Source organism: Bos grunniens, chromosome 26 (genome assembly GCF_055505025.1).
Source record: "Bos grunniens cultivar Pamir isolate PY7600 chromosome 26, Bosgru_T2T1.0, whole genome shotgun sequence".
Taxonomy (NCBI): domain Eukaryota; kingdom Metazoa; phylum Chordata; class Mammalia; order Artiodactyla; family Bovidae; genus Bos; species Bos grunniens.
This window is the reverse complement of record NC_141190.1, coordinates 13,825,907-13,838,039: the sequence shown is the minus strand read 5'-3', so window position 1 is coordinate 13,838,039 and position 12,133 is coordinate 13,825,907. Positions and strand designations below refer to the sequence as shown.

The following is a 12,133-nucleotide window of genomic DNA, read 5'->3' as shown; positions in this document are numbered from 1 at the left end:
CATCTAAAGCCAACCAAATTTGGATTCTGCCCAATTTGCTGCTGCCATCTCCTTTCCAATTATTCTGTCTATAGCCTATTTTCTCTAATACACCTATTAATTTCCGTACACAATATCCAATTACCACACTGTGATCACGTTTGTTTTCATTTATTTTATTCTGTTGCTTTTTATTTATATCTTATGCTTCAGTTCATACTCCATCTTTCTGTTCTTTCATGTTTGTTATTATATTTTCTGCCTCTTTATACTCTTCCCTCCAGAATCTACTCTTTTTTCCTTGTCTACAAAAGTCCCATCATCATCACACACTCCTCAATGCTAAAAAACTTACTTACAAATTCTAATGATTTAGAGGACAACTAGAATAATGGCAAATAGAACCATTCTCTACTCAAGCAAAAGGAAAGGCCAAGGGAATGAGAAGACATGGGTCTCATGTAAAGCAGGCCAAGAAGAGCACTAAATCCCCTGAAAGGTACTATTTCACGTGTATGTACATTCTTCTGAGGAGAGAGAGCCAGAGCCTTTACTGGAGCTTATGAAGATTTTAATGTATAAAAAAAGAAGCACACAGGCATCCACTGGGAATTGGAAAAACAGAAACAGGAAAAATACAGAGCAAAATTATGGTACAGCCATATAAACAGAAAGAAGTTATCAAAAACCAAGGTGATCAGTCTGTATATATGGACGGGTATGGATGCATGCTCAGTCATGTCTGACTCTTTATGACCCCATGGACTGCAGTCTGCCAGGCTCCTCTGTCCGTGGAATTTTCTAGGTAAGAATTCTAGAGTGGGTTACCATCTCCTGTTCCAGGGGATCTTCCTGATGCAGGGATCAAACCCATGTGTCCTGTGTCTCCTGCACTGGCAGATGGATTCTTTCCCACTGTGTCTCACCGTGGAAGCCCACACACACAGGCAGACATGGCTTAACAAGGACTTGTGCGTACACAGAAAATTTCAGGAAAAAAGGACAAATAATTTCTAAAGGGTTGCTGTGAGATACAGGGAAATGTGTGCCCATCATTTATCACAAAGACGCTTACTTCATATCGTAGGTCCTTTTGCACTGTTTCAAAGTTTTCATCCTGTTTGCTCTTTCTCAAAAGAACCAGCTCTAAAGATTTCCAGTATCAGCATATCTAACTATAATAGCCCTTACTATCTCCTACCCTCTGAAATATTTTTTTTCTTCACTGAAGAATAAAGAAAGAGCAACTGGCGCAACTATGATTTCTCAACACCAATGTCTCCTGAAAGGTCCACCACGGCTTTTATCTACTAGTCTAGCATCTATGAGGCAGGCAGAGGCTACCTTCTACCTCTTCAGAATCTAGCACTAAAAATTCAACTTATGGAGATAGTAAATTACGGTGACACTAAGCAACAATGAGCAGAAATAAGGAGCGCTTTTTTTTTTAATTGCAATTGCATATCAAAATAAAAGCAAATCGCCTGTATTATTACTTGCAGTCAGACAACCAAAGGTTTTACCTACAGGTTGTTTGTTTACAAGGGCTGCTGAAGTTGGGGTATAATCCAAATCTTCATCATTAAAGAGCTCTTCAGTGCTCATTCCAATCGCTTCTCCCATATTAAGGCCAAGTTTTTTCTGTAACAGCTTTCGTTGGCGTGCTATCCTCTCCTTAGGATCCACTTCACCTTTAAACAAAAAAGAAATATATTTTTTTCAAATCAGTTAAGACGCTTTCTATACATGAAGATCAAACTCGATTAAATTAAAAAAGTTTTTTAAACTATTAGAACACCTCTCTTGATAATAAAACAAACCACACCACTCACAATCTCTGAACATGTCATAAACTTTATTATCTAATAGAGTCAATATTTTACTGAATCTCGGAAAATAGCATTCTAGCTAACAAAAACACTCTAGGAGTAATATCACTCACTGATGTTATCCCACTGCCCTAACTGTCAATTATCAAGTATATATAAAATAAGATATATTCCTATGAAGATAAACCAATCTTATTCTTTTATAGCTACCCTTTGTACATTCTCCGAAATATCTAGCCAGGCTTTAAAAAAAAAATCTAGACTCTATTTGACAGAAAAGATCTCAACAAATACATGTTTATTCCAAGTGTGGCCTTTATAGTCCTCTATTTATTTAGTTATCTATTTGATACCCCAAATAAAAGACAAAGGCATAAAAGTAGATTTTGAATGTTCCAAGTAAAATCCCTCAGTATTTCAATAGAAAATAGATCAAAAGATATCATTTTAAAAATAAAAATTTGGGCTTAAAATATTTAAGCTGCAAGATATGGTTCTATCATTAGTTTCCAATAACAGCTGACTAAGTTCTTTTGGACTCCAAAGATAACAAACAAATTCTAGCTAAAAAAAAAAAGTAAACAACTACCTGAAGGCACTGGAAAGAGAACAAAAGTAGGCATATACTTGGAGGAGTTATCAGTGCCTGGAAGAAAGCACAGCATTAAGTGACTTTCCCATTTTTGAACCTTTTTAGCCTAAAGGTAGACCCAGTCTACGGTATATTGGGCAGTCATATCCTACATTTAAAAGTTGTGCAAAAACCCAGTATGTCTGGCTTGAAAAACTAGAGGAAAGAGAGTCAGGAACAGCATAACTATTGGAAAATAGAGAAAAAACCCAGAAAGAATAGAACCAGACAGAAAGCCAAATCTCTGGATGATCTCTGAAATATGCACGGACAGCACAGACTCCAAATAGTTCAAATAAAGCTAAAAATTGAATTGAGATTTGAATTGTTGCCCACCACAAATGAGATTGAGTTTGCAATTTGAGTTTCATCAAATTAAATACCTATTAAAACAAGCAAGCAAAAACAACCAAACAAATCAAAACACTCTGAAGAATATAACAGAATCTAGCCTGCAGTATAAACATTTACAATATGAGAAATACAATCCAAAATAACTGACATACAAAGAATCAAGAAAATGTAACCCATCCCAAAAGAAAGCCAGTTAATGGAGATCAATTCTTAAATCACCTAGATGTTGGAACTGGAAGACAAAATTTTTAAGCAACTAATATAACAATATTCAATGTAAAGGAAGATACTGTCACAATAATGAGAAGATAGGATACCTCATTACAGAAACAGAAACTATTTTAAAAAACAGAATCATATACTTGAAAAGGGTGACTTATATGTGCAAAATATGCCAGTTTTTTTTTAAAGTGAGTCTGGAACTAAACAATACTTGAAAATTTTAAGTCAACAAATGTGCTTAACAACTTAATTGAGATAACAGGACAAAGTGTAAGTGAATTCAAAGGTAAAGCTATACAAAGTCCCTCATCTAAAGAACAGGGAAGGGAAAGAAGATTTGAATAAACAAACGACTTAAATATAAAAATAACAAAATAATTCTAATAACATCAAAAGCAAAACTTAAGAATTTATATTTTTAAAACTACAAAATATTAGTTTAAGAAATTAAAGATCTCAATAAACAGAAGAACATTCTATGTTAATGGATCAGAATACCTAACAGTAAGACAGTAGTACTTCTCAAATTGATATACAGATTCAAAACAATTTCTATCAAAATATCAGCTGGTTTTTCACAGACACTGACACACTGATCTTAAAATTCATACAGAAATGCAAGAGACCAAGAATATCCAAAATAATCCTGAAAAACAACAACAAAGTTGGAGGGTCATACTTCCTGGTTTTAAAAATTACTTCTAGAAAGCAACAGTGATCAAGACAATGAAATACTGACCCAGACATCAATCAAATAGAATTGAGAGTTCAGAAATAAGACTATATGTCTGCAGACAAGGGTGCAAAAACAATTCAATGGAGAAAAAAAGAATCTTTTCAACAAATGGTCTTGAGACAACAGAATAGCCACATATAAAAAAATGATATTGGGGACTTCCTTGGTGGTACGGTGTTTAAGAATCCACCTGCCAATGAAGGGGATACCAATTCGATCCCTGGCCCAGGATTCCACATGCCACAGGGCAACTAAAGCTCACAAGCCGAAACTACTAAGCCCACGTGATACAACTACTAAAGTCCATGCACTTGGAGCTTGTGCTCTGCAACAAGTGACGCCACCACAGTGCCAAGCCTGTGCTCCACAAGCAGAGCAGCCCCCACTCATCTAGAGAAAACCTCTGCCCAACAAGGAAGACCCAGTGCAACCAAAGAAATAATTACCAACCAAAAAAAAAAAACCCTCGAAAAGAAAAAAAAACTGTTAAGACTCTTAACCCCACAACATACAAAAATAAGCTCAAAATAGATCAAATACCTAACAGTAAGAGTTAAACTATGAAACTCTTAGAGAAAACAAAGGGATAAATATGACCTCAGATTTGGCAAAATCTTCTAACGTATGATATCAAAAAGCTTGAGAAACAAAAGGAAAAAGATAAACAGGATTTCATTAAAATTAAAAACTTTATGCTTCGAAGGTCAGGAAAGTGAAAAGATAATGCATAGAATGGGAGGAAATATCTGTCATTTATTAGATAAGAGGTTTATACACAGAATATATAAATAACTCTTATATCTCATTAATAAAAGAACAGATATTCCACTTAAAAATGGGCGAACAACATGAATAGACAACTCTCCAAAGAAAAATATATAGAAATGGTCAATAAACACATGGAATATATGTTCAACATCATTAGTCATCAGAAAAATGCAAATCAAAAGGACAATGAGGTATCACTTTATAGTCACTGGTATAGATATAGTGAAAATCAGTGAATAATAAGCAAACATTGGCAAGGATTGTGGAGAAATTGGAACATTTGTATCCTGTTAAAGGAATGTGAAATGGTGAAACCAGTCTGGAGAACAGTCTGGCAGTTTCTCAAATAGTAAAACAGTTACCACAAGACCCAGCAAGTCCATTCTTAGGAATCTACATCAGTTCAGTTCAGTCACTCAGTCAAGTCCGACTCTTTGCAACCCCACAGACTGCAGCACGCCAGGCTTCCCTGTCCATCATCACCTCCCAGAGCTTGCTCAAACTCATGTCCATCAAGTTGGTGATGCCATTCAACCATCTCATCCTGTCGTCCCCTTCTCCTCCTGCCTTCAATCTTTCCCAGCAACAGTCTTTTCTAATGAATCAATTCTTCGCATCAGGTGGCCAAAGTATTGGAGCTTCAGCTTCAGCATCAGTCCTTCCAATGAACATTCAGGACTGATTTCCTTTAGGATGGACTGGTTGGATCTCCTTGCAGTCTAAGGGGCTCTCAAGAGTCTTCTCTAACACCACAGTTCAAAAGCATCAATTCTTCTACACTCAGCTTTCTTTGTAGTCCAACTCTCACATTCATACATGACTACTGGAAAAACCATAGCCTTGACTAGACAGACCTTTGTTGACAAAGTAATGTCTCTGTTTTTTAATATGCTGTCTAGGTTGGTCATAACTTTCCTTCCAAGGAGTAAGCATCTTTTAATTTCATGGCTACAGTCACCATCTGCAATGATTTTGGAGCCCAAGAAAATAAAGTCTTTCACTGTTTGCATTGCTTCCCCATCAATTTGTCATGAAGTGACGGGATTGGATGCCATGATCTTATTTTTTTTTGAATACTGAGTTTTAAGCCAGCTTTTTCACTCTCCTCTTTCACTTTCATCAAGAGGCTCCTTAGTTCCTCTTCGCTTTCTGCCATAAAGGTGGTGTCATCTGCATATCTGAGGTTATTGATATTTCTCCCAGCAATCTTGATTTCAGTATTCAGTATTCAGAAGTATTTGTGCTTCATCCAGTCCAGCATTTCACATGATGTACTCTGCATACAAGTTAAATAAGCAGGGTGACGATATATAGAACTGACATACTCCTTTCCCAATTTTACAATCCATTGTTCCATGTCCGGTTCTAACTGTTGTTTCTTGACCTATATACATATTTCTCAGGAGGCACATAAGGTGGTCTGGTATTCCCATCTCTTTAAGAATTTTCCAAGTTTGTTGTGATCTGCACAGTCAAAGGACCATGATATCTACTAGTGTGGTAAGTATCCCTTAGAAGAAATGGAGTAGCCCTCATAGTCAACAAAAGGTATCTACATAGAAGAAATGAAAACATACATGTACAAAAATCTGTACATGAACATTTATTGCAGCATTACATAAAAGCCAAAAAGGTAGGAACAACCCAGATGTCTTCAAACAATGAATGAATACACAAAATGTTATATTCATACAATGGAATGTTATTCAGCCAGAAAATGAAATAATTTCATACCTATTAGTATGGCTGCTACCAAAAAATCAAAATAACAATAGCTGATAAAGTTATGTGGAGAAACTGAAAACCTCATAGACTGTTGGTGAGAATACAAAATGAAATAGGCACTATGGAGAACAATATGGCAGTTCTAAAAAAAAAAAAAAAAAAAAGATCAAAAATAGAATTACCATATGATCTTATAATTTCACTTCTGGGCATAGACCCAAAAGAACTGGAAGCAGGAATATCAATAGATATTTGCATGTCTGTGTTCACAGCAGCATTATTCACAATAACCAAAAGGTAGAAGCAACCCAAGTGCCTAATGACAGATGAATCGATAAACAAAACATGGTGTAAACATACACCGGAATTATTATTCAGCCTTATTAAAAAGGAAGGAAATTCTGACACATACAATACAGATAAACACAAAAGGAGATTCAGTTCAGTTTAGTCGCGCAGTCGTGTCCGACTTTTTGTGACCCCATGAACCGCAGTAGACCAGGCCTCCCTGTCCATCACCAACTCCCGGAGTTCACCCAAACTCATGTTCATTGTGTCAGTGATGCCATCCAACCATCTCATCCTCTGTTGTTCCCTTCTCCTCCTGCCCTCAATCTTTCCCAGCATCAAGGTCTTTTCCAATGAGTCAGCTCTCCACATCAGGTGGCCAAAGTATTGGAGCTTCAGCTTCAACATCATTCCCTCCAAAGAACACCCAGGACTGATCTCCTTCAGAATGGACTGGCTGGATCTCCTCGCAGTCCAAGGGACTCTCAAGAGTCTTGTCCAACACCACAGTTCAAAAGCATCAATTCTTCGGTGCTCAGCTTTCTTTATAGTCCAACTCTCACATCCATACATGACCACTGGAAAAACCATTGCCTTGACTAGACGAACCTTTGTGGACAAAGTAATGTCTCTGCTTTTGAATACGCTGTCTAGGTTGGTCATAACTTTCCTTCCAAGGAGCAAGTGTCTTTTAATTTCAGGGCTGCAATCACCATCTGCAGTGATTTTGGAGCCCAGAAAAATAAAGTCAGCCACTGTTTCCCCATCTATTTGCCATGAAGTGATGGGACTGGATGCCATGATCTTAGTTTTCTGAATGTTGAGCTTTAAGCCAACTTTTTCATTTTATTCTTTCACTTTCATCAAGAGGCTCTTTAGTTCCTCTTCACTTTCTGCCATAAGGGTGGTGTCATCTGCACATCTGAGGTTTATTGATATTTCTCCCGGCAATCTTGATTCCAGCTTGTGCTTCCTACAGCCCAGCATTTCTCATGATGTACTCTGCATATAAGTTAAATAAGCAGGGTGACAATATACAGCCTTGATGTACTCCTTTTCCTATTTGGAACCAGTCTGTTGTTCCATTATGTTAAGTGGAAGGAGATTATGTTAAGTAAAGAAAGTCAGTCACAAAAGGATAAATACCATAGATTTCACTCAGATGAAGTACCCCGAGTAGTCAAATTCAAAAGACGAAAGTGAAACAGTGATTGCCGGTGTGGGGCAGGGGGTTTGAGGGGAGAAAGGGATGGGAATTATTGTTTAATGGGTATAAGGTTTCATTCTGCAAGATGAAAAGAGTTCTGGAGATTGGCTGCACAACAATATGAATGCACTTAATACCACTGAGCTATACACTTAAAAATGATTAAGATGGTAAATTTTATGTTATCTATATTTGATCAAAATTAAAAAACGGATATACCCTATAACAGTAATAAATACTATTTAGGAAAAAAAAAATCTAAACAGTACTAACATGTACACTATAATATACATAAATGTTGGAAAAATTCTGCTAAGTAAAAAGAAGTCAGACACAAAAGACTACATACGATTCCATTTATATGAAATGCCCATAATAGGCAAATCTATAGATAAAGGAAGTAAATTAATGGTTCCTTAGGGCTGGGAAGAAAAAGGAAGGGTGTAGGGGAATAGGAGTGTGGTAAAGGATATGGAGTTTCTTCCTGAGGCAGTGACAATGTTCTAAAATTACACGAAACTGTAAATATATTAAAACTCAGTGAATTGTACACTTTTAAAATGGGTGATTTATGTGGTATGGGAATTATACCTCTCTATAGCTATAGTAAAAAAAAAAATTAAGGCTGCTCTCCTCAGAGGGAAAAACACTAGGCATCCAACATGAAAACTTCTGGATCATAAATTCAGTACACTCACAAAGAGCTCCAAATCAGTCCTCTCATTTCAGGGAAAGTTTACTGCAGAAAATAATCAACACAACTGCAAAGGAAACAGACTGGCACCTATGCTAACCATGTACGTGTAATTTATAAATACATAGAGATCAACACAGATGAACAGACATTTCAAGAAAACCTAATTAGAGGGTTTTAATGAGCACTTTTTGTCACGCTATGACTTATCAGCATTAAAAACTGAGTTATAGGGGGAAAAAACTGAATTCTAAGAAAATCGGGGTTCCCAATCCTGCTTACATATCAGTCATCTGTGGGGTTTTTTCATTTAATATACGATTTCCCAGAACTCTCCACAGATGTATTAAATCAGCATCTTTAAGACACGTCCCAAGCACACTTTCTTTTTTAGTGACAAAAGTCACACTGACTTTTTTCCCTAGATAAGGCCCAATAATCTCTCATGATGTTTATGGGAACACTACTAAGACTGGTAAACTAATTAGTAAACTTAGAGATAACTTTTTTCAAATTGTGAAGTTTTTGAAGACTTCTACTTCCCTTATTTAAAAAAAACTATGCTTTTCTGGAACTTAAGCAAATTCTCCTCTTTATTATACTCTCCATAAATAACTACACTAGATTTTTCAATAGAAAGCATATTAGGCAAGAAGAAATGAATATCTGACTTTTTTTTTTAAGATGAACAAACTGAAGATCATTTCATTAACCTAGCTAGATAGATATCCTTTGACTAATGATTAGCAACAAAACAAAACACTGTTCTGTTTTGGTTTAAGTCAAAAAAGCAATTTATTTACTTACAGAAATCCATTAAAAACATCAAGGTTTTTTCCACTCAAGGCATCAATCTTGAATGGCCAAAACATTTATTTTATATCCAGATGGATTCTGTAAGTTTAAAGATAATGGGACAATTACCTAAGACTTATTTTTCATTTTTGCTTTGGTCATTAGCATCAGTAGATCCAATTACTTAAATATTTAAAACATGATAAAAAGAACTGTCATAGTCTCTAAATTTCAAGAATTCTGAAAACATTACGACAATTTGTGCTAATCCTGGATTTTAAAATCTATTCAACTAAAGCTCTCAGGTACCACTTTACAATTTCTATACTGAAATACTAAAATATTAATATGTATGCTGACATACTAATATCTATTAATGATGCATATATATATATATATATATATATGTGTGTGTGTGTATATATATAGCACATATTCAGTTAAGGGATGAAAAATATTCCTATTTGTTTTAGACAAAGTGCTCCTGGTCACCTTCCCTATGCCCCACATCTCAAACTGCAAACTTCCATGAATTTACATTTCATGGCATCTGTTAGGTTTTGTATGACTGTAACATAGCACACCAATAACAAAGTGATTTGAATACATACACATTTCAGATTTTTTTTCTACAGGACTATTACATACCTGATTTTTCATCTTGTACTTCAAATTCTGCACCAGCAGATCCCAAAAGTGATGCCCCATGTTGTAACAATCTACATATATCAAATCTGTCAAAATTCAATCGATCTGTAGTAGATGAGTCTTCCATAGCACTTTCTGAAGTAGTTTCTAGATGAGGTTTAAAAACATTCAATTTGATTATACAGCCAAAGTGCAGAATGAAAGAAAATAGCATTACTTTAGGTGAGTGGGTAGTATTTTAAGAAAAGTAAAATGTGGAGGAAGTAGAAAAGCTATTGTGGATTTATTTATGATCAGTTCTTATTTATGAAAAAACTATTTAGCAGATGGCTCCCTTTCTACAAACTACCAGAATGTTAGTGGGTATGTAACTTTTTGACTATACAAGCACAATATTACATGAAGAAATGTATCCCCATGTTGAAATATGTATATTAAAAATCATCTGTTAAACAGTTGAAAGATAAAGGTAATTTATCACAGTGATAAATTGAAAGATAAACATATTCATATAAATTTTCATAAATAACACTAATGAGCATCATCACTCCCTATACCTAGGAATATCTAAGACATAAAAACTACTCAATCAATAGGACTCATTTCTCATAATATAAGCAAATTACAATCTCCTGGCAAACTGCTAAAATCAAATATCTATCTGGGACCTAAAACTATTTATAAAATGTTCTGTATTCCTCCCAAAAAGGTTATGCCATTGTAAAATTTTATGTATACTATAAACTGTTCACTGACAATAGTTTGCTTAGCTGGTCACTTGCGTATAAGTCTTCACAAACTAAAGTATAATTGCTAAACTGAAAGGGAACTGCTATGAATTTCTTAATGTTTTCTAATGATGACAATATATTTGATACTAATGATACTATATATTTTAATGCTAGTGTAACTAATTTAAAGCTTTTTTGCAGGGTGGAATTCTCTGGCAGTCCAGTGGTTAAGACTCCATGTAGTCAATGCAATGGGCTTGGGTTCGATTCCTAGTGGGGGAACTAAGATTTCATTAACAAGGTTGTGCTGAACGGAAAAAAAAAAAAGTTTTTCTGAAAAGAATTTAAGTCCTAGTATCTCTGTATACCAAAATAAGCAGGGGTAATAAGTCGGAAAGAAAATGGCTCTTTTCTAAAACAATTTATAACTTCTTCTGGTTATGTATTTCTTTCGATGAGAGCAGACAGACTAACACAATCCCTCAAAATAATAGGTGGAGCAAATTAAAGTAAAAATTTTAGACGAGTAACAACAGGATAAAACTCGTATTACTAAAAGTGACTTGAAAATGAAATGCAGTTACACCATATTAAATTCTCACTTAAAATGTGTAACTTTATAAATTTGTAAAAGCATACATTCAAGTGTCATATATAACAGGCAGTCAGAAAACAAGTAATTTCCACTAAAAGACATCTAAAAGGCATAAGAGGACTAAAGATTGACCTTTCCAAATAGCCACACATAATTGTGCTTATTAAATTTAGTAAACAACTACCCTATTCTCACAGCAACAAGAAAAATTTGACTGTTTTAAATATAAAATATTTATACTTAATTGATTTCATTTTTTAGGGCATAAATTCTTGAGGAACATAATAATCTCTGCAAATCAACCATATTGTAGAATAATTTAAAATTATTCATTAAAAATTCTCATAAAATTATGTGAGAAGAGATTGTCTAGTACAATTTTTAAAACATGGTGAAAAAGCACCTTGTTCAATTTTATTTCCTGACAAGACTGCACCTAAAAGTATGAAAATTCAGCCTTTAAAAGTGGAATTACTAAAACAAAATGTATAGTTTTTACTACAAACTACTTTTTCCTCTTAAAAGCACCTTGTTTGGTTCTTGGCACGGGATTCCATTCAGGTACATTTTTCACTATAGCTTCAACAGCTTGTCCTGCTGCAATCCGAGTATCCCAATTTGTACTCCTTAAATATATCAAGACCTTAAAAAATTGTAAAATAAAAGTTACACACCAAAAAAATAGTTTGTTCAAATAGTCAAAAGAGAGGAACATAAATACACTTATTAATTTCTAATTTAGCAGCTCTCAAATTTATACAAAACACTTTGCAATTATTAAAATCATTTATAAGATTTTCTATCAGTCACAAGAAATATCACTACACTTTAAAGAAAGGAAACAGGGAGGGGACGTCCCTTGTGATCCAGTGGTTAAGAATCCGCCTTCCAATGTAGCGGGATGCAGGTTCAATCCCTGGTTGGGGAACTA

The 12,133-nt window shown here is 34.9% G+C and overlaps 1 protein-coding gene across 7 annotated transcripts in view; it reads right to left on the bottom strand.

Moving 5' to 3' along the window:
* Nucleotides 1-12,133, bottom strand: part of BTAF1 (B-TFIID TATA-box binding protein associated factor 1) — an 88,008-nt gene that overhangs the window by 55,664 nt on the left and 20,211 nt on the right. For 5 of the 7 annotated variants that reach the window (XR_015155635.1, XR_015155636.1, XM_086378556.1 and 2 more), the window contains 3 exons: nucleotides 11,731-11,845; nucleotides 9,877-10,023; nucleotides 1,507-1,670 (listed from right to left, as the gene is read on the bottom strand). Coding sequence is in view for 5 of the 7 variants with exons in the window: in XM_086378556.1 (XP_086234682.1) it covers nucleotides 1,507-1,670; nucleotides 9,877-10,023; nucleotides 11,731-11,845 (426 nt within the window). In the remaining 2 variants the exon portion in view is untranslated. Of the gene's footprint in view, nucleotides 1-1,506; nucleotides 1,671-2,397; nucleotides 6,399-9,240; nucleotides 9,288-9,876; nucleotides 10,024-11,730; nucleotides 11,846-12,133 lie in introns of those variants that run through there. The other 2 variants (XM_086378560.1, XM_086378559.1) reach the window with 2 other exon arrangements.